General features: G+C 41.2%; 1 protein-coding gene across 4 annotated transcripts in view; it reads right to left on the bottom strand.

Annotated features, from left to right (window-relative positions):
* OSBP2 (oxysterol binding protein 2) overlaps nt 1-4,030 on the bottom strand; it is a 299,091-nt gene extending 295,061 nt beyond the window's left edge. For 2 of the 4 annotated variants that reach the window (XM_029619307.1, XM_029619309.1), the window contains exon 1: nt 3,725-4,030. In XM_029619307.1, the coding sequence (XP_029475167.1) occupies nt 3,725-3,981 (257 nt within the window). In that variant the 5' untranslated portion in view covers nt 3,982-4,030. The remainder of the gene's footprint in view (nt 1-3,724) is intronic. The other 2 variants (XM_029619308.1, XM_029619311.1) reach the window with 2 other exon arrangements.
* Between the last annotated feature and the right edge of the window lie 15,449 nt (nt 4,031-19,479).

The raw sequence follows: 19,479 nt of genomic DNA, 5'->3' as shown, positions 1-19,479 counted from the left end.
CGGCAGCACGCCGCTCACCGCCTATTGTAGGCCCCTGATGCAACAATGGGCTTCTCATTGGGGCTGCCCAGGTGGATGCTGTGGCAGACAAGTCATAGCCAGCTCACAAAAGTGCACATCTTTTATCAGGAAATGTGGAAAAAGGTGGAATATAAATATGCTAAATAAATATGTTTGGATCAATAAGGAAAGCTGGGCATATAGATTCTGATCTGCTTGAGGAACTTTTACCCAGTCCATGAAATGGATACACAGACTTTCCCTTAAAATAACTTATTGTGTAAAATTAAAAAATACATCAGATGTCACAGAATATCCTTTGAATATCTGTTGTACAACATGAATATACATTTTGTAAGGGTCAAATATATACAGGCATTTGTTTGCTCAGTTCAGGAGCTGTGAAGAAATAAGTATGTTTGGGAGGGGCATTCAGTGGAAGGGGCATATTTGCCTGTTTTTTACCTTATTGCATTCTCCTTTAGTGTAATTTTCATGTCTTTTTTTTCCCATTCCTAATTTATTTTCTACTGTTGTATTCTTAAACATTCAAAGCTAACAGCTATAAAATACAGTCAAATAAATATGCATAATATTAAATATTAAAAAATACAACAATAAAAAAAACAAAGCAAACCTTTATCAGCAGAAACATTAAATACAATGATTATGGATAATAATGGCTCATCAAAAAATACAATGCAGTTTTATAACAGCCAGCAGACAAAACCTAAACTTTCTCCAAGGAAAAAATAAGCAATAAGCAGAATCCTTAACATTCAATTATAACTGTGCTCCAAAAAAAAAAAAAAAGCACCCTAATAGCTAGAAGCACTCAAAAAAAAAAATGCAATCAGTTTTCTAAATTTCATAAAGTCATTCTCAAAATGATATTGTAATGGTAGTGTCTTCTACAGAATTGCAGCTGCACAAGGAAGCTCTATTATGAGATGTTGATAGAATTAAAACTTGCAGCCCAAACGCAAAACATTCCTAATGCATAGATCTTACATAGCGATAAGGAGAACAGAAAAAAAAAAAAGATAAGAACGCAGATACAGTGGGGCCCATCCCCTTCAAGGCCTTAAAGGGCCAGACACACAATCTTGAACTTTGCTCTCCAAGACATCAGGAGGTAATAGAGACCATTCAACACTGGGGTAATGTGTTTCCCACAGTCACTCCGTGTGATAATGCGTGCCATGGCATTCTGCACTAGCTGAAATCCATGGAGTGAATTAGCAAGACAACCAAAATATAAAGCACGTTACAAGACATCAGGTGACTGAGCTATTTCTGCAAACATTTTTCATATTGTAAAGTAATTGAATTATAAATGCTTATAAGAGATGCACAAAAGGACAGCTAAGATTGAAGCCTTTATGAGTGGTATTTCTGCTCACAAGTTTCAAGCTTGTGCTAACTCGACCCTTTTATGTGCATATATTTTTCTATGAAAATAAAATTAGCACAATTCACTGTACATTATCACATGTGGAGAGAGAGGATCCAAAGGCCAGTGTGTTCTTCCCTAAATGCACCACAAATCGGCAGTGATATTTTGGCACAGCTTCTGATTGGATATAGTTCTTTAAAATTCAGAATGTTTGACAATTCTCCTCAAAATTCAAGGTTGTATTGAGATAACTTTCATAAACATTACAACAATGTCCACATTTGGATGCATATGAATATTCACTATCACTTATAAGTAGGCTTCTGTTTTTTAGGTTTTATCTGATAAACATCAATAAAACACCACAGCAAAACAAAAAAGTTATTTATTGGATGAATACTAGAAACACACCACTACCCCCATTACTCTGTCACCACCCTATCCTCTTCCTTGCTTTGGAACCCCACTATTTTCACACTTTGTCAATGCTGCATAAGTTCTTAGCAGCAGATAGGCCTTTGCTCTCCTCCTCTTCCCTCAGGTTCTGAAAATGGAGAAAGGCAGGGGAGGAAAAGGACAGAAAAGCCAAAATCAGTAACCATGGGGGAGCTTAAGAGACAATTGTGAGGACAGGGAATGGACAGGGTGGTGATGGTAGGCTGCTGAGGAAATACAGATTATTTTTTATCCACATGAAACTAGAACAGTTAAAAAAAAAAAAAAAAAAAACTTTCTAAACTATTAACACCTAAAAACAGAAGCCTTAAATATAAAGTGAAGCTCCTGGTTACAGTACTATGGTACACCACAGAGAGAGAGGTCCTGTTCCTCCTACAACCTTGTTGTGTCTCCAGAGTCCTTGCTACCCCTTCACTCTCTGCCCCTTTCCTGCAGTCTCCAAATATTTTTGCTGTCCTCTGTACTATGTCTCCAAATCTATGCCCCTGCCCCAATCTCATTCTATTATTCCCCAGGTTTCTAACCTCAGTTGTCTTGTCCAAATGGAAAAATCCCAAGTTTATTTTATTTTAAACAAATTGTTTACCGCATTTCCAGCACTGAAAGGTTATCCAAATCAGTGTACTATTATATAAGAAATATAACCATAAAAACACAACATTTGAATCCCAAAATAAAGCAATAATATTCCCTTATAAGGAAATTCTTCTATGTCTTTATTCAAGATGTGAGCACAGTATGGATCTATATTATGGCATTTTCTGTTTTGTTTGTAAATCCAATTTTAATAATTCCTAATATTCTACCTGCCATTTTGATAATCACTGCACATTGAGCTAATATAATTGGAGATACATCAACAATTATCTCCAGCATCATCTTGCTGATTTTTTCCCCCCATGTGTATTACTTCATACTTAACTATACTGGATCTCATGTGCCACTGCTGGCTCACTCAGTTTACTGAGATCCCCATGTAGATTTTTATCAGCAATTTTTTGTCTTCATATTCTGGTATAATTTTGTATCATCTTCAGCTTTTGCCACTTAATTTTATACTGCTTTTCCAGAGAAAATCATAAATGCTGTGCTGGGTTAAACCAAGATCGGAGCCCAGAATACTGTCTCTGAACATTGCCAATCCAGGTTGCAAGTACCTGGCAGAGCCCATAAAGTAGAACTATTTCACAAGGAGAGAAACAGTTTCCTTAATCTACTTTGCTAATAATGTGTTATAAACTTTTCCCCCAGTCATGTTGAAATTACTTTTCCTCTTTTTTTCTCCTCATTCTGGAGAGTCTTTTGTCCCTCCAGTCTCTAAAGTCTCTCCTTCACCTCTTAACCCCACCTCCATGCTTCAGTTCCAGCATTTGTGCTTCCTCACTTCCCTCCTGAGTCTCTGGTGTGCCTGCTTGCACTCTCCTCCCCACCCCACCCACGAGACCCCAAGTTCTCTGTTTTCCCTGACCCCTCAATCTCCGGGATCTTCCCTTCTCAGTCTCTGCTCCCCATCTATACCCTTGTCTAACCTCCCTCTCTGAGGGCTATGCTTTCTTCATTCTCCGGAGTCTCTATTTCCCTCGTTAGCTCTCTCCTCCGCCCGCCCGCTTGGGGGTGCTCTGCTTTCTACCTCCCCCACCAGGCTCCAGGATCTCTGCTTCCAATCTCTTCTTTTCCCTTCCTTTTTCGGGGTTTTCACTTCTCCCCCCTCCCCCAACCAGTCTGTGGGATCTCTGCTTCTCCCCTCACCCCACCCCCTTCCAGTCTATGGAGTCTCTCTTCCAGTCTGTGGGTTTCCCACTCCCACACTCCCCTTCCCCGGTCTGTGGCGTCTCTCCTCCCCTCCGGTCTTGTCCCCTCTCTGCTCACCTGTAGTAGGAGAGCAAGCCGTTGCTAAGCACGCACCAACGCCGCTGATACCCTTTCAGGTAGTTGGTCCATTTGAAGAGCCAGCCCTTGTACGTGTCGGAAGCCGGGCCCGGAGTCGCCCCCGCCGGCAGGACGCATTTGCCAGCCTCGCTCATGCCTGGCTCCTGCGCTCGCTGCTGACAGGACAAACAGGGCACCGCCGTAAGGACGGAGACCAGCACGCGCGCTCTGTTGCAAAAAGCAGCCGCTCTCCCCATAGACACTGCCTCATCGCCGGGGCAGCCGGAGCCGGAACCACTGCACGTGACAAGGGAGGGAAGGGGCGGGTTTTTACTGTCATATGACAGGGGCGGAGCTCGAGAGGGAACTCCAATGACGCATTAGGAGGGGCGGAGATACCAGTGTTCACCTGTCAAGCAAAGGGAAAAGTTAGCGAACGCCTTTATTAGTTGGGGGGGGGGGGGTTATTACAGTTTCAAGAGTGCTTAACATTTGCGTTGTATGTGTAAATTGTCATGTGAAGGAAATTATTTGGTTGTGCGATTAGGGCCTTGGTGGCACCGGAGGAGAGCAAATGATGGTGTTTCTGCTTTTATATGTCACTTTCAATAAAGTTTTGGAAAAATATGTGTAGCACGGGTATATATAGCAGAGGACTGCAGAAAGACTACATAGCGAACCTTGCGAGCGCTAACGTCTCGTGAAAGGGCGAGGTCGAGCAGCCTTACAACATCTGCATCACATGCCTTTGGGAATGCTTGTAAAATAGGGAAGTGGGCGAATTGTTTTCGCTAGCGAATGAGTGGGTACGGTTGTAGGCTGCTTGTTGTGCGGAGATTTACGGACCTCGGGTGCCGGGATCTGAATTGGGGAGCGTTCTGTCCTTGGTGCCTGTGATTCGGCTCTACCCACGCTATCAAAAAGCAGCCCAAGGCTGCAGCACTTCTGGCTAACGGTGGGGTAGACGTGCTGCTTGTGCCTTGCTTGAGCTTGTAGTCTTTCAGAACTCACTGAGTGATGCGCGGCTCTCGTCAAATCCCGAAAAGAACAGAAAATAAACCGGGGATCTGACTTTAAAGCAGCAGCTCTAGAAGGTGCCTTAGGGTATCGCCTTTGCCCTTTCTGTGCTATATTGTTGGCTTATATTCCTGAAAGCGTTTGGGGGGGTCTTTCAGTTTTTCTCCAGTCTTTCCATGCCTGTATGGCACCTGGCTGCTAAGAATCTGTGTAGTGAATATAGCTAAGGAGGAGCTTTCAGAAGTTGTTCAACGCTCATATTGTATGAGTGAAGCAAAATCAATGGGCATGAAGAAACTGATGGACAAAACTGGTGTTTTGAGTTAGCTTATTGCATTTGATAAAATGCCTTAGTTCCTATAAAAGAAAAACCAAGGTGATGAGCATATCCAGGACCAGTGCAAGGGTGTTAGGCATTCTAGGCAAACCTTACAGCCTGATGCCCCTCCCCCCCCCCCCCCCCCCCAAACTTACACACACACAATGAAAAATTATGCATTTATAATAGATTTTAAATGAAAAGGATATTTCGAGGTAAAAATATTACTTATATCAACATGTATATTGTATTTACATGCACTACCACTGTGCCAACCAGAAAACCCTGCAAAAAAAGACCCCTGGAACCTATATGTTATTAGGTATATTATTGATAGAACAAAAATCTCAGAAAGGTGACGAGATATTATATCCCTTTAACTGCCAACTTTAAATATTCCATTTGGACAATCTCTACTGACTCAAGCCACTGATGCCTCCTTTTTGAAGAACCCAGTTATCTCTGCCTATCTATTCAGTGTATCTACCCTGTTTACACTATGTTCTTTGTTCATATCTCTTCTTTTGGTGCCATTTCCCACTACTGTTAAATTTAAAGTTTAATATCTTTCAATGTAACAAGTTGTTCTATATGTAAACCGGAGTGAAGGCAACTATGCTATACCTCGGTATATAAAAAAATGCTAAATAAATAAATATCACCAATATGTTTAACATAGCTATGTGTCACAATGGTATTGCTTTGATATCACATCTGCATATCACAGTAGTACATTTTGATATCACAAACTGATTCAGTCATAGGTTCAGTCCACGTTATTAAAAGACATATGTACTCTTATTTACTTTCTTTTTTTTAATTTTTATTTTGTATTTAAAACAATATAACTTACCTTCAAGCAAAAGGCTGAATTGTATTCCCTTGCAGAAGTTCCTGAAGATATAGAAACATAGAAATGACAGCAGAAAAGGACCAAATGGTCCCTCCAGTCTGCCCAGTAAGCTTATGCTAGTTTGTGCTGTTTGTGTAGGTTACCCCATGCTTATCTGTTTCCCAGACCATCAAAGCCAGGGCCCTCATTGGTTGCTGTTTGAATCCAATTCCCCATTACCCCCATACTTATCAGTATCCAGCCCTTGTTGATTGCTGTTGAATCCAATTTCCTGTTATGTCTTGCCGTTGAAGCAAAGAGCAATATTTGAGTTGCATCAAAATATCAGTCTTATTGGTTAAGGGTGGTAACCGCCGATTCAGCAAGTTACCCACATACTTGTTTCCCCAGACCATAAAAGTCAGTCCACAATCTGACCATAGCTTGTGTTTCGATGTATTACAAAACATCCTCGTCAGGGAACTTAAACGACTCTCAATACCACATGGTTGATTTAAGCAAGCCATCTTCCATATGCCAAGGCATCTGATGTAATTTCTGGTGGCGAACCTACCAGTATTGATGTTATTCTAACAACATTGTCCTGATTGGATGAATTCTAAGACTTTGCTCTGGAGAGCTTAAGTATCCCAGCTGACCATGGAAAATACTACCATTGAGGGGGGGGGGGGGGGGTCCCCTATAGGATAGAAAAATCCTATTTGAGTCCAAGGTTTTCTTCTCTCTCACCCAGCCTGCACCAGGCTCATGGGGATGGAGATCACTCTGTGAGTCTGTAGTGTCTCTCTCCTTCTATCTGATGTCTGTGATCTCTCAGAAGGAAACATCTGATGTTAAGAAATTCAGGCCTGAGCTATTACAGCCCCAGCACCAACTAAGGAGGGGTGGCAAAACCTCATCACCAACCAAAAAGGTGAAAAACTCTCTGTCAATCTCCTCTGGGGTGATTATTTGTCACTTTAGCCCCTCTTTTCCCCCTCTTTTCCTTAGAAGGATGCTCCCAGGGCTTCAGTGTTCAGGCTCCGGATCCAGGGGATGACCATCACCATGGGCTCCAAATCATCATCTCCAGTCAAAAAAAACTTTAAAATGGATGCAAGGACGAGGAATGGGTTCCCACCCTCATGTGTTAGCTTTGATTCTCGCTTATTTTGTTGTATCTATGTGTTCTCTTTGCCAAGACCTGGGGGGGGGAAGGGGGGAGGGGTAAGGGCATGGAGGTGGGGATGGGAGGGGTAAGGGGGGTAGGGGGGCTTCATGTACCTGTATCTGTTACCTTTGGGGGTCTCGCCCTCTGCAGTTGATGGATCAACTGGTGTGGGGGATGTATCAGAGTGCAACATCACCCCATACCACTTGGCACTGGTCATTGCAATGGGCAACATGGTGTTGTGTACACGTGTGGACATGGGTACACAGGGAAAATATTAAATGGGTGCTTCTCTATTGTCCTATGAATATTATTTTCGATATTTGTATTCTGTTCCATGTTCTACTGTTTTGTTGACAATACTGTTTCTTTACTTACGTGTGAATCACTCAATAAAAATTGTGTTTACAAAAAAAAAATGGATGCAAATCTGAACACAGTCTCTCTTTTATCTCAGGATAGTCTCATACTTGCAGGCAGAGCCTGGGAAGGATTTCCCGTAACCAAACACTTCACCAAGTGAGAGGGATGTGCCTCACTCAGAAAAGGAAACTAACAGAGCTCCTTATTTTTCACACCTCTAACTAGCCTGACCCTCCCTCTAACTAGCCTGACCCTCCCATCTAGGGAAAAGGGGTCTGGGACAGAGAATGAGGCAGATATTTTCTAATATGTGTTGGTTATTTGGAAAACAACTACAATTCTGTGTTTAAAAAAAACAGAGGGGGATTGGGAGGGGGGGGCAGCAACTGTTCACACAGGGCAGAAAAAATGCTAGCACCAGCCCTGATCCCTAAAATGTTGGGAGGGCATTTTCAAGCCCTGCCTTTCTCAGTGCATGTGTGTTGGGGGGTGGGGGGGTGTCTTGATATTTAGGAGTTAACTTTAGCAGCTTGTGCTAGGCAGTGCAGTCTTATTCCTATACTCGAGTAGTTTCTCTGTTTTGCCATGAGCATTTTTTTAATTGCCTTTGGCCATGCTCATTTTTTTTTGATACGTAATGATTTATTGATTTATTGAAACTGCAAGCTGCTAAATAATGTGTGAATGTTTGTAATATGGCAGCTGTCATCACTGAAGCAATCATTTCCCAGTTTTACTCTCTTTAATGATCCAGGAAAGATGACGGAGTGACAGAAGCCTGGGAAAGCAGAGCATATGGAGAGGATATGGATAACCATGGCTATGCCAGATGAGAAATAAATAGTTATGGCAAATGCAGTGTTTAGGTAAACATTTCTCTGATTAGTCTAATACTGCTAATAGCATGAGCTCCTGCTCTCCCTCTCAGACTGTGGGTATTACCTTCAGGGTTTCTTGAAGGCACAGCATGTTTGAAACCACCAGCTCCCATGCATTTTGGCCTCTTTGGCTGAGAACAATGTAAAGAATGAGATATGAGGCAAGAACTGTCCCTTTGCCATGAGTGAGATCCTGTACACTACAGGGAGCGATTCATGTTGAGCTGTTTAAAATTGCGGGTTGATTATTTCCCCTCTCCCTATTCTCTGCGGGTAAAGGCATATATGTTTTCACAGTGTGCAGACTTTCAGCTGCATTGAGAGGAGGTGTTCCTGGGAAGGGATGCAATGCACGTAGATTGTATTCTCAATTCTATATGTATTGTTTTCTATGGAAAAAGTACCTACACAAAAAGCAGGGCAAGAGGCTGCAAGTGCTGTGTACCTAGAACATAAGACATGCCATACTGGGTCAGACTAAGGGTCCATCAAGCCCAGCATCCTGTGTCTCAGTGGCCAGTCCAAGTCACAAGAACCTGGCAAGTACCCAAACATTAAATTGATTCCAAGCTACTGATGCTGGTACCAAGCAGTGGCTATTCCTTATTTGATTTATAGCAGTTTATGGACTTCTCCTCTAGGAACTTATCCAAACCTTTTTTAAACCCAGTTACACTAACGTCTGTAATCACATCCTCTGGCAGTGAATTCCAGAGCTTAATTATGCATTGAGCGAAAAATAATTTTCTCCAATTTGTTTTAAATGTGCTACTTGCTAACTTCATGGAGTGCCTCCTCATCCTTCTATTATCTGAGAGAGTAAATAACCAATTCATATTTACCCATTCAAGTCCTTTCATGATTTTGTAAACCTCTATCATATCCCCTCTCAGCCGTCTCATCTCCAAGCTGAATAGACCTAACCATTTTAGCCTTTTCTCATAGGGGACCTGTTCTATGGCCTTTATCAATTTGGTCATACTTCTCTGTACCTGAAGTAAGTTTCAAAGTAAAAGTACACACATACCTTTGTGGCAGACCCCCTGGTCAGCCACTAGATGGCCTTATGTCCCTGCTCATTAGGAAGTATAACAGCATAGTGAGACTACCATCCGTTTCAGTCCCTCCCAGTTTGGAGGGCTGTGATTGGTTCTTTCAGGGTATTTAGTGGGGCTAGGAGTAGGATCAGTGTGGCATTTTGGTTAAAGACATGGAGCAGTAAGGAGCAACATAGAGTTTTCCTTTATAGTGAAGCCTGCCCCCTTCACTGTATTTTTCATGGGAGGTTAGCCCTGGCTGTGCACTGCTTGCCAGTTAGGGACTGCCTTAAAGACTGTTGTTTTAGGCTGGAGAGGATGCTTGGATTTTAGTGAAGGCCCATTCCCAAGCTGGAAGCCAGGACACTGAATCTATGGTAAACTACCTAGGGGCAAGGCAGACCTGCAGAGGAAGTAGGTTTTGTTCCCTTCAGTGGAGTTAGACTTTTGTGAAGTTTAAAGTATCGGTTTTTGGATGTGTGGGAGGTTTTTTTGTCCACCCCTCCTTGCTTTGGGATGAAGGGCTGCAAGAGCCAGATTTTTCATCAGATCTTCCCTCTGAAAGGTCACATCAAACAGGAAGTAAGGAGAACATGAACAGGAGTTTCTGAAGACCCACCATCAGGATCTTCACCCAAGAGACAAGGACACAGGCTGATTATGAGACACTGAGCAGTTGGACTAAGATAGGATTTTTCTGTGGCTAAGGGGATCCCATCACCCATAGGATTTCCCTGAATCACTGGAAGGTATTATACACTGAGTGAAGAAGTGGTAAGCTCCATCCCAGAGCACTGAGAAAACAGGACACATACCCAGAGAAAGAACAACATCTATAAGCAACACAGCTGTAATCTCACATTTTTGGATTGATTGGACATTGAGTTAAATTTAAGAGAATCAGTAAGCTTTATTTTGAGCACCCAGCACAGTATCCAGCCTGTTTGTCCCAGCATGTCACCTGTTGAGATCAGAGTACTACACACATTTGGGAAATTGCACACCACTGCCTGGGCCCAGAAGGACTGCTTTCAAAACCCCATAAAATGACCCCACCCCTTGGGAACTGGAGATCAGGGGGGAAATGATTATGGAGACAGCCCCCAGCAAATACATGCTTTTATGGCCCTTAGGGAACATCCGAACCCTGAACAAAGGGTTGCACATTCATTTTGAAAATTGCTGCACAATTCGTAGGATAAAAGGACCTGCAGCCATTTTCCCAATGCAGACAGTGCTTCCATAGTGTACAGTGATTCCACTGGGAACAAATGAGGTGATCACATTTGCAGATTAAACAACCTAGTTTAAAATACTTAAATCACAAACAGATTGTGAAGAACTGCAGGAGGACGTTGCAGACTGGGGATCTGGGCTTGAAAATGGCAGTTGAAATTTAATGTGAACAAGTGCAAAGCAATGCACATAGGGAAAAGAATCCAAACTATAGGTATGTGATGCTGAAATCCTCAGCTATGTATCATTCTCATCATCATCATTTATTTCCAAGTGAGCTCAAGGTGTAGCATCTCAACAAATAAAACAGAATAGAAAAGTAGGAACTGTTTGGAAAAGAGCAGGGACTTTAATCTAGAGGAGGTGAATTGGGATTTTGGGGTTTTTGAAGGGGATTGCACATCCATTTTTGAAGAATATGTGACATTGCGTGGATTCTTTAAATGAACATGACTTGTAGTTTTGAGTCAAATCTATTAGACGTTTGTATTGTGCATTCCTCTCAATAAAAGAGAATTTTGGTAAAAACCAGGAGGACCAAGGCAGGCTCCAGTACAAAGCAGAATTCTATGTTGTTTTAGTGTTACAGTTCCATTGGTGAGCTTCTGCTGCCCTCTTGTGCCAAAACAAAATCCACCATCACAAGTCAGGGAGATTTACCGTTTTCAGAGATCAGCAACTCATTTGCTAACAACTACAAAATGTTGGGGATCTTGACTAAAGTAAGCTATTTATCAAAAGCAAATTTTCCAACAGCAGTAAAACACTGCGGACACTGTAGGGTTTTATAATAGATTTTTGTCCTTGTTTTTAATTATAAATGTTTTTAATTATGCTGTGAAAACTTGGCTATGTGCAGAATATAAATTTTTAAATAAGAAAATGGAGAGCTGCAACTCGGCAGTATTTACTTTCCTTTGCCTTGTGAAGGAGTGGCCCTAGAACCCCTCTTTAACCAGTGCGGGACCTGGCATCTAGCCTAGTCCACCTTAATTCCTGAAGAGAGAGAGAGCTCTTGGGGTGGAGCCCTAGAGGAAGAATAAGAGCTGGGACCCAGGTGGGGATAGCAGGCCAGGCAGCTCCTGAATACATTGCTGTCCTAACTGAAGCTGCGAAGAGTAATGCTGGAGGGAAGCAGTCTATTATTGTGTGTGCTGAGAAATGTGAATAAGACTATAATCTGTTAAGAAGAAGATTATTTATTTTTTTATTTTTTTTTATTTAAATACTTTTTAATATACCGATACTCAAGACTAGTGTCTTATCGTATGGGTTTACATTGAAACGAGGAGTAACCAATAAGCTATGAAGATAAAGTTACAATGAACAGGGAGTTTACAGAGTGGGAGGGTAGAGAGCAAAAGCAAACGATTAACAAGATAAGAAATAGATAACTAGGTTTTAACATAACGAGGTTATGTTAAAGTAAGTAATCTCGTTAACGAGGTTAACGAGATTAGAGTAAACTTGTTTTCTGTCTCCAGCCTAAGAAAGTTGCTTGGTAATCCCACATATAGTGTCAATGTGGGAATTTTTTACTCTACATATGGCTCCAAGAGAAACCCAAGTCTCCAAGGAAGATAAAGAAAGTAGTGAAGAATGTGAATACTGCCCAAAGAAGCAGTTTGGGACAGAGGCAATGCTGCTAAGCTTGAACACAGATCAATAATTGAAAATTCACTCAAAGAAACAATGCAGTGATTGTTCAAATATAGATATAAAGTTAAAGATGGACCTCATATACAAAGCACTTAGACTGCACCATCAATTTTGTTGTCTTAGTTCGTATAATTGCTTAGAATGCTTGAGTACCCATATATTTATACTCCTTGGCCTGGGGTAGAGTAACTTCCAATAAGCCCCAGGTATATATTATTTTTTTCAACATGTTATTTTTTTGTTGCAAATAAAATCTTTTCTTTAGGAACAAAATAAGTAGGTAAAGTATGACTTATCTTGCTGCTCCAATTAAATCGAACCTGTAACTAGGCTTAACAAATAAATCTTTGGATCCACAGGAGCCGGCTAATTTGAAGCTGTAGCGTTTCAAAATCTAAGGTCAGGGGTATATTTAAATGCTTGCCAAAGCAGCTCATAAGTATAAATATTGTAAACGTATTTATATAGATAGATAAATATACATGTGTGTGTGTATAATATATACACACACACACACATATATTATTTATTTATTTATTTATTTATTTAAAGACTTTTATATACCGAAGATCATGTACTGGTACATATCGCTTCGGTTTACAGATAACCAGCATTAGAATTACCATATACATGGTGTACATAGAACAGTAAACAATCAACAGTGCACAGTTAATAAATAAGGTATACATTAAACAAGGAGTATTATGAATTAAGCATTAGATTTTTACAGAGAACAAATAATGAATGAGTATATGTTGAACATGGTGTAATATACAAGTGAAACATTAATATGTTTGTTGCATTATAGGCAGTGTGGTACTTTATTGTTGTTTATTATTAGAGCAACAAAAAATAAATAAATAAATTACTGAGTCTCTAGTTATTGGGTCTTTAGAACAAAGAAATCAGCATAAAAAAAATACAAGGATAGGAGGGTGGAAAGAAACTCCCATCCAAATAAAAGGCTCCATGGAGTTATTAAAACTTACACAAGATGGTGGTCTGAGTATTTATATCTTGTACACTTTCCCTATGGGGGAACTCCTCATACTCAAATCTAGAGCCATGGGTGTCAGCGCTGTTCTAACCTGTTTGCAAGATTTATACTTATGAGCTGCTTTGGCAAGCATTTAAATATACCCCTGATGTTATTGAAATAGTTAAAATTGATTTAAAAAAGATCCCTTCAATAAAGAATGCAAGTGGACAATATTGATGGTTTAAAGTTGCAATTATGAAGCCCAAGGAATAGCGCTGAGTCATCTGGGATTTGTCTGTTACAAGATAAGAAAAGAACAAATAATTTATTTTTTTTTTGCTGCACTCGTGATCACAGGGAGGTTGTAAAACTAATCTCTGGGATGTTTTCAAGGTTAGAGTTCCCAGAGCAGTTAGGAGTGCAAATGTTTCCACCTTCTAATCTTAAATCAAAAGTGTTTATCTTAACATCTTGGTAAGAAACTGTATTTAAACATGGCATATTCTACGTGAAGGGAAGTCAGACTCACTGAATATTATCTGGCTTCCTTCTGCACATAAGTACATAAAATAAAGCTTTCAATTGATAAGAACATACAGTCTCTGGTGCTTGCTGTGCTCTTGGTAACTTTTTTTATAACCATATGCAAACAATTTATTTATCTACCTGTCTATTTATATGAAAGGTAACCACACTGCCAGCGAGTGGTTCAAAGCCCCATTTTGTTTTATTGTTGAAATTAGTAAGCTCACACATACACACATGGGCACAGAGAGGCAGACACTCCACATCCACACATAAAACATAGCTACCCCATACCATGATAGACACAGATCCCACAGAGAGACAGGAACAGAGATAGACAGAAAATGCCTTGATGAATCAGGCCTTTAGACAGCAAATACAGACACAGATTATACTACAGCACACCAGACAAACACACACACTCCAAACCCAGACCCAGAGAGAGATGCACTATACCCAGATACACGGGCTACACACTATAATGGAAAGGACTGGACAATATTTCAAAAAGCTTAGATGCCAACCAACACTTTTTAGAAGCTGAGAAAAAACTCCATCCCACCTTGTCAAACTTTTTTTTTTTTCACCTTTTTAGTATTTTCACTCATTTTTTCCTATTTTCTCTCTGTTTTGGTATTTTTCTTAGTTTTCTCATCTTTATTTTTTCATGTTTTGATATGCTTAATTAACTTTGTTTACACTGTTTTGTCTTTACCACCTCCTCCCTCTCTCCCCTCCACCTCCTCATTCTATCTGGCCTCTTTGCCCATTCCCCTCCCCTCCTTCACCAACTCTTTTTTCCCATAGTAGGCAACAGCTGTGATCTCTCGCCCTGAGTAGGGTCCAGGCAGAACTCCTCCCGGACTGAGGCCGGAAGATGGCAGCTCTTCCTAGGTTGTGGAACACTGCACTGACTGCTCCCATGCCCAGTTCTGCCATAGGGTAAGCGGCTCCCTGCCTGGGCCTAGCACAGCAGAAGCAGCTCCTCCGCTTGGCCCACAAAACCAGACACACGGCTAAGCCATGGCATGCTTACAATGATTAGGAAATAATCCAAACAGGTGAGAGTGAAAATTAAATCAAGAAACAAAAAAACACTTAGAATTTTGAAAATTCAGCCGGCACAAAACTAAATACAACTGAAAATGAGTCATTAAAGGACCATTGTAACACTGGAGCGGTTACTTAGTAAGAACTTTTCTCTGCAAGAACGGTTATGTATAATTGTAGATCCAGGGATTTCTACTTATTTTGTGCTTACTGAATGTATATATATATAATTTATAAAGGACAACAAATTCTCCAAAAAGGTTTCTTTATAAATAGTCCAAAAGTAGAGTGCTTGCTTGTACTCAAGAATCACAATCAGATAAAGCCCAATAGTCCAGAAAATACAGTGCTTGCTTGTATGAAAAATGCCCGCACAATTCTAAACAAAGGTGTGTGTATTTTATATTGTGTGTGAGCAGTTGCATGCACAACACAAAATACCTGTGATGTGGTGCATGTGCCTCTATACTCGCATATAGGGGCAGGCATGTGCATGTTTGAAAGTTATCCTCCATGGGTTTTACCTTTCATAACTGGGTGATTAATGTTATTGAATGACCAATGCAAGATTAAAATTAGTCAGTCACTAAAAATCAGGGTTAATTTAATGTTATTTTAAATGACTTATTTTGAAGACTTTCCCCCATAGTAAGGGTGATAAAATATATGTAAAAAAATGAGACAAGGGTGAGTGGCAGAGTGGGAACCAAACAAGTAACAAGTTGCTCTCTAACCAGTACTCTCACCTTCTCTGATCAAACACTGGCAAACAAATATTATCTTTTAATAGCTCAGAAAATCAAAAGTCTATTTTCCCACTTCACAGACAATTCTAACAATGGCAAAAACTAACCATAAAACTAGCAAGCCCTACCACTGGCAAATACTAACGTTAAAACTAGCAGACAATATAAACAGCCAGAAATAGTTTAACCCTCCAAGAATTATTATTATTTTTTATTTTGTCTTAAGATTCAAATGCTTCTTCCCAGCAAGTCCAAATTTACCACCAGCAAATGCAAGTTCTGCTGTCAGCACTCCCTCTGAACTGAGTGGCTAGACTGGAATTTTTTGAAATATTTAGGGGTATTTTTGTGTCCTTGAGATAATTGGTTTGGTGTTATGAGTTTTTCAAACTTGATTAAAACAATTTTTGTACAATCAGAGTGATTGGTGTACATATTGATTTTTACTTTATGTATATGGTTATCTAAACAACTGCCTGAACATTAGACCTCTTATGTCCAGCCAGTCATGACCAATCTGCCATCACCAACATAGTTGGTTTCTGGGGCATTATAGCCTACTATGCCATACTTGGCATAGTACCATTTGGTTGTAGTCCCTTTATCACCTCTCCCTTCCTCTGCATTGGAGGGAGTAGTTTGAAATACTGCAGCCTCCCATCCCTGTTCCTACCACTGTCAGAGACAGCAAAGAGGACCCATCTAGCCTGTCTATGAGGATGCCTGTTGGCTTTAAACTAAAAAAACATAGGGAGCCTGCAGACTGTGATTATGTTATTTTGCAATAAAACATCAGCTGAAACAAGAGGGTGAGTTTATTAAAGCAAAAACAGAATTAGGGAAGATACAGGCCTGGTTTCCGTCTCTTGCGTGCACATGCTAATGAACTATAATGCTAGGTGCCATCAGGGCAGCTCTCCACAGCTGGCTTTTCTTTTGGATTACCGCAGACGTTGTTGCAATGGCTTAGTCACTACAGTTGCCTTATGGCCCTTGGGGGACCGGGCGCTCGAGCCTCCTGCACTCGGGCCAGCGACCTTCTTGTTTCTGTGATCCATCTCCAGGTACCTGATAAAGTAGTCATGCTCCCGGGCCCAGCGGCTGTTCTTTTTCTGCAGGTTGCTCAGAAAGCGCTTCTTCAGGCTGTCATAGAAAATCTCTGTCTTCTTTTTCAGATCCTCTTCACGTTTTTCCTTTTGGATAGTAAAAATGCAAATTTTCAGACCCAGGAGATACTAGTAACAGAATAACCCTAACACACTCTCTCTGCTTCCTGCTCCAGCCTCTCCCTTCCTAGCCAGAGGGAACAGGAGGGCAGGCTGGAGCAGACCGTAACAGAGCAAAGAAAATGCATTCTGCTCCTTAATCCATGACAACATAAGATACACCATACTGGGTCAGATCAAGATCCATCAAGCCCAGTATCCTGACTCTGACAGTGGCCAGTTTGGGTTGCAGATCTCTCAGCAGATCCCAAGAAGTAAATGTTTCTTGTTACTCACTACCAGGGATAGAAATGGCTTTCTCTAGTCTACCTGGCTAATAATAATATATGGATTCCTTTAGGAATATGTCCAAACCTCTTTTAAACTGCACTATACTAATCACCTTGGACATGTCTTCTGGTAACAGATTCCACAACTTGATTGTATGTTGAGTGAAAAAATACTTTCAACATTTTGTTTTAAATCTGCTGTTTGTTAGCTTTAGACCGTGTCCTCTTGTTTCAGTATTATTTGAAAGGATAAATAGCCATCCTTTATTTACCTATTCCACCCCACTTGTGATTTTATAAATGTCTATCATGACCCCTTTTCAGGGCTGGTGCTGCTTCTAGGCAAACTAGGCAGTCCCCTAGAGCACCAAAATCTCCCCCATGAGCCCCGCCACCGTTGAAGGTAGAGCAAGGCCACCTGCAGAGCCCATTCCACCAGTGAGGGAAGAGAAGGAGATTGACCCACGCCTGTAGCTTAAAAAGTGAAAAAGAGAGGCTGAGAGGGCCAAGGGGGAGCCCAAGCCGCTCACAGCTGAAGACGCAGAGAGGCCTTTGAAGGGCTACCGCTGGAAAACCCATCCTACCTGCTGCTTAAATCCAGAACCTCCAGGGTAGCGTTCTCTGAAATGCTCCCTGTTCCATGCGCAGGTCACCAGAGGCAGGCAGAGCTCTGGAGTCTCAATGCGTGGATGAGACGATGGTGCAAGGAAGAGGGATTCAGTTTTGTTAGGAACTGGGTAATCTCCTCCGAAGGGATGGGCTCCACCTTAACCAGGGTGGAACCAGACTGCTGGCGCTAACCTTCAAAAAGGAGATAGAGCAGCTTTCAAACTAGAACAAAGGGGAAAGCCGATAGTCGCTCAGCAGCGCATGGTTCGGAGAGAGGTATCTTCAAAGAATACTAATGATGCATTAGAATTAGGACATCCTGACAATGAGGTTCCAATAATAATAAAAAAAAAAAGTAGCCCAAGTGCCTGTAACTAAAAACTCACCTGAGCTAAAACAATTCTAACTTATCCCTATCAATTAAAAAGCAGAAGGAAAATACAAACAAAAAACAGACTTTGAAATGTTTGTATGCTAATGCCAGAAGTCTAAGAAGTAAGATGGGAGAATTAGAATGTATAGCAGTGAATGATGACAGACTTAATTGGCATCTCAGAGACATGGTGGAAGGAGGACAACCAATGGGACAGTGCTATACCGGGGTACAAATTATATCGCAATGACAGAGAGGAGCACCTGGGAGGCGGTGTGGTGCTTTATGTCCGGGATGGCATAGAGTCCAACAGGATAAACATCCTGCATGAGACTAAATGCACAATTGAATCATTATGGGTAGAAATCCCTTGTGTGTCGGGGAAGACTATAGTGATAGGAGTATACTACCGTCCACCTGGTCAAGATGGTGAGACTGACAGTGAAATGCTAAGAGAAATTAGGGAAACTAACCAAATTGGTAGTGCGGTAATAATGGGAGACTTCAATTACCACAATAATCAATGGAGTCATAAACGTTACCCAAGCTGGAATATATCAATCAAAATAAGTGGGAACGCAAAAATAAATTTTGAATAGCCTAGATGAAGGTGTAAGCAAGCCTGTCGTTTTCCACCGAAACCAACCGGTCTTCGAAATCATCCACCTTCAATAGCATTTTATTTCATATACTTTTTTTTTTTAGGTTTTCTAAAGAAGTATATGAAGGGACCATAGGCAGCAGGGCCCTCACCCAGCGTGTGGAGCAGATGGGATTGGCACGGTCCCCGGTCAGCACTGAGGCGATGGTGCCTTGGCTCGAACATTACCCTGACAGAAGGCATCACGGATCAACCTTGGTTTCTGCACAGGTTTTAAGATTCGCTGCCCCACGATCCACCTGCACACCATCTCCCAGTATGTAATGCACACTTGCTATTTTCACACGAAACCGAGGCCGAAAGAAATATTTCTTCTGAGATGGCCCTAGGCAGAATCGAGGGCCCTTTTCTGTCATCCTCTTTCCCTAACATGGTATTATCCCCCTTGGAAATAGTCCCCAAAAAGGAACCGGGGAAGTTCAGGCTTATTCATAACCTTTCATACCCCTTAGATGGTTCAGTAAATGACCCTCAGTAACAAAGCGAGGCCTTCTCCATGAGGCCCTGAACCAATTCTTTCTTCAACTTTGAGGTGGATAGCCCTGAAAGAGATCCCTCATGTCATGTAGGTCCTCTTCTTATTTATTTATTTATAACTTTTTTTTATACCGAAGTTCAAGTAACAGGGTTACTTATCATTCCGGTTTACATTACAACAAGTAGCAAATAATGACAAATATGTCTTACAATGAACAAGGATGTGAACAACTTGGAGAACATAACTAGGAAAAAAGAACAATGTGTGCAGTTACAACGAATTGGATTAAAGGGGTATCAAGCTAAATAGGAGGGACATTAACTAATG

Source organism: Rhinatrema bivittatum, chromosome 11 (genome assembly GCF_901001135.1).
Source record: "Rhinatrema bivittatum chromosome 11, aRhiBiv1.1, whole genome shotgun sequence".
In the NCBI taxonomy this organism is placed as follows: Eukaryota; Metazoa; Chordata; class Amphibia; order Gymnophiona; family Rhinatrematidae; genus Rhinatrema; species Rhinatrema bivittatum.
This window is presented reverse-complemented; position numbering and strand designations above follow the sequence as displayed.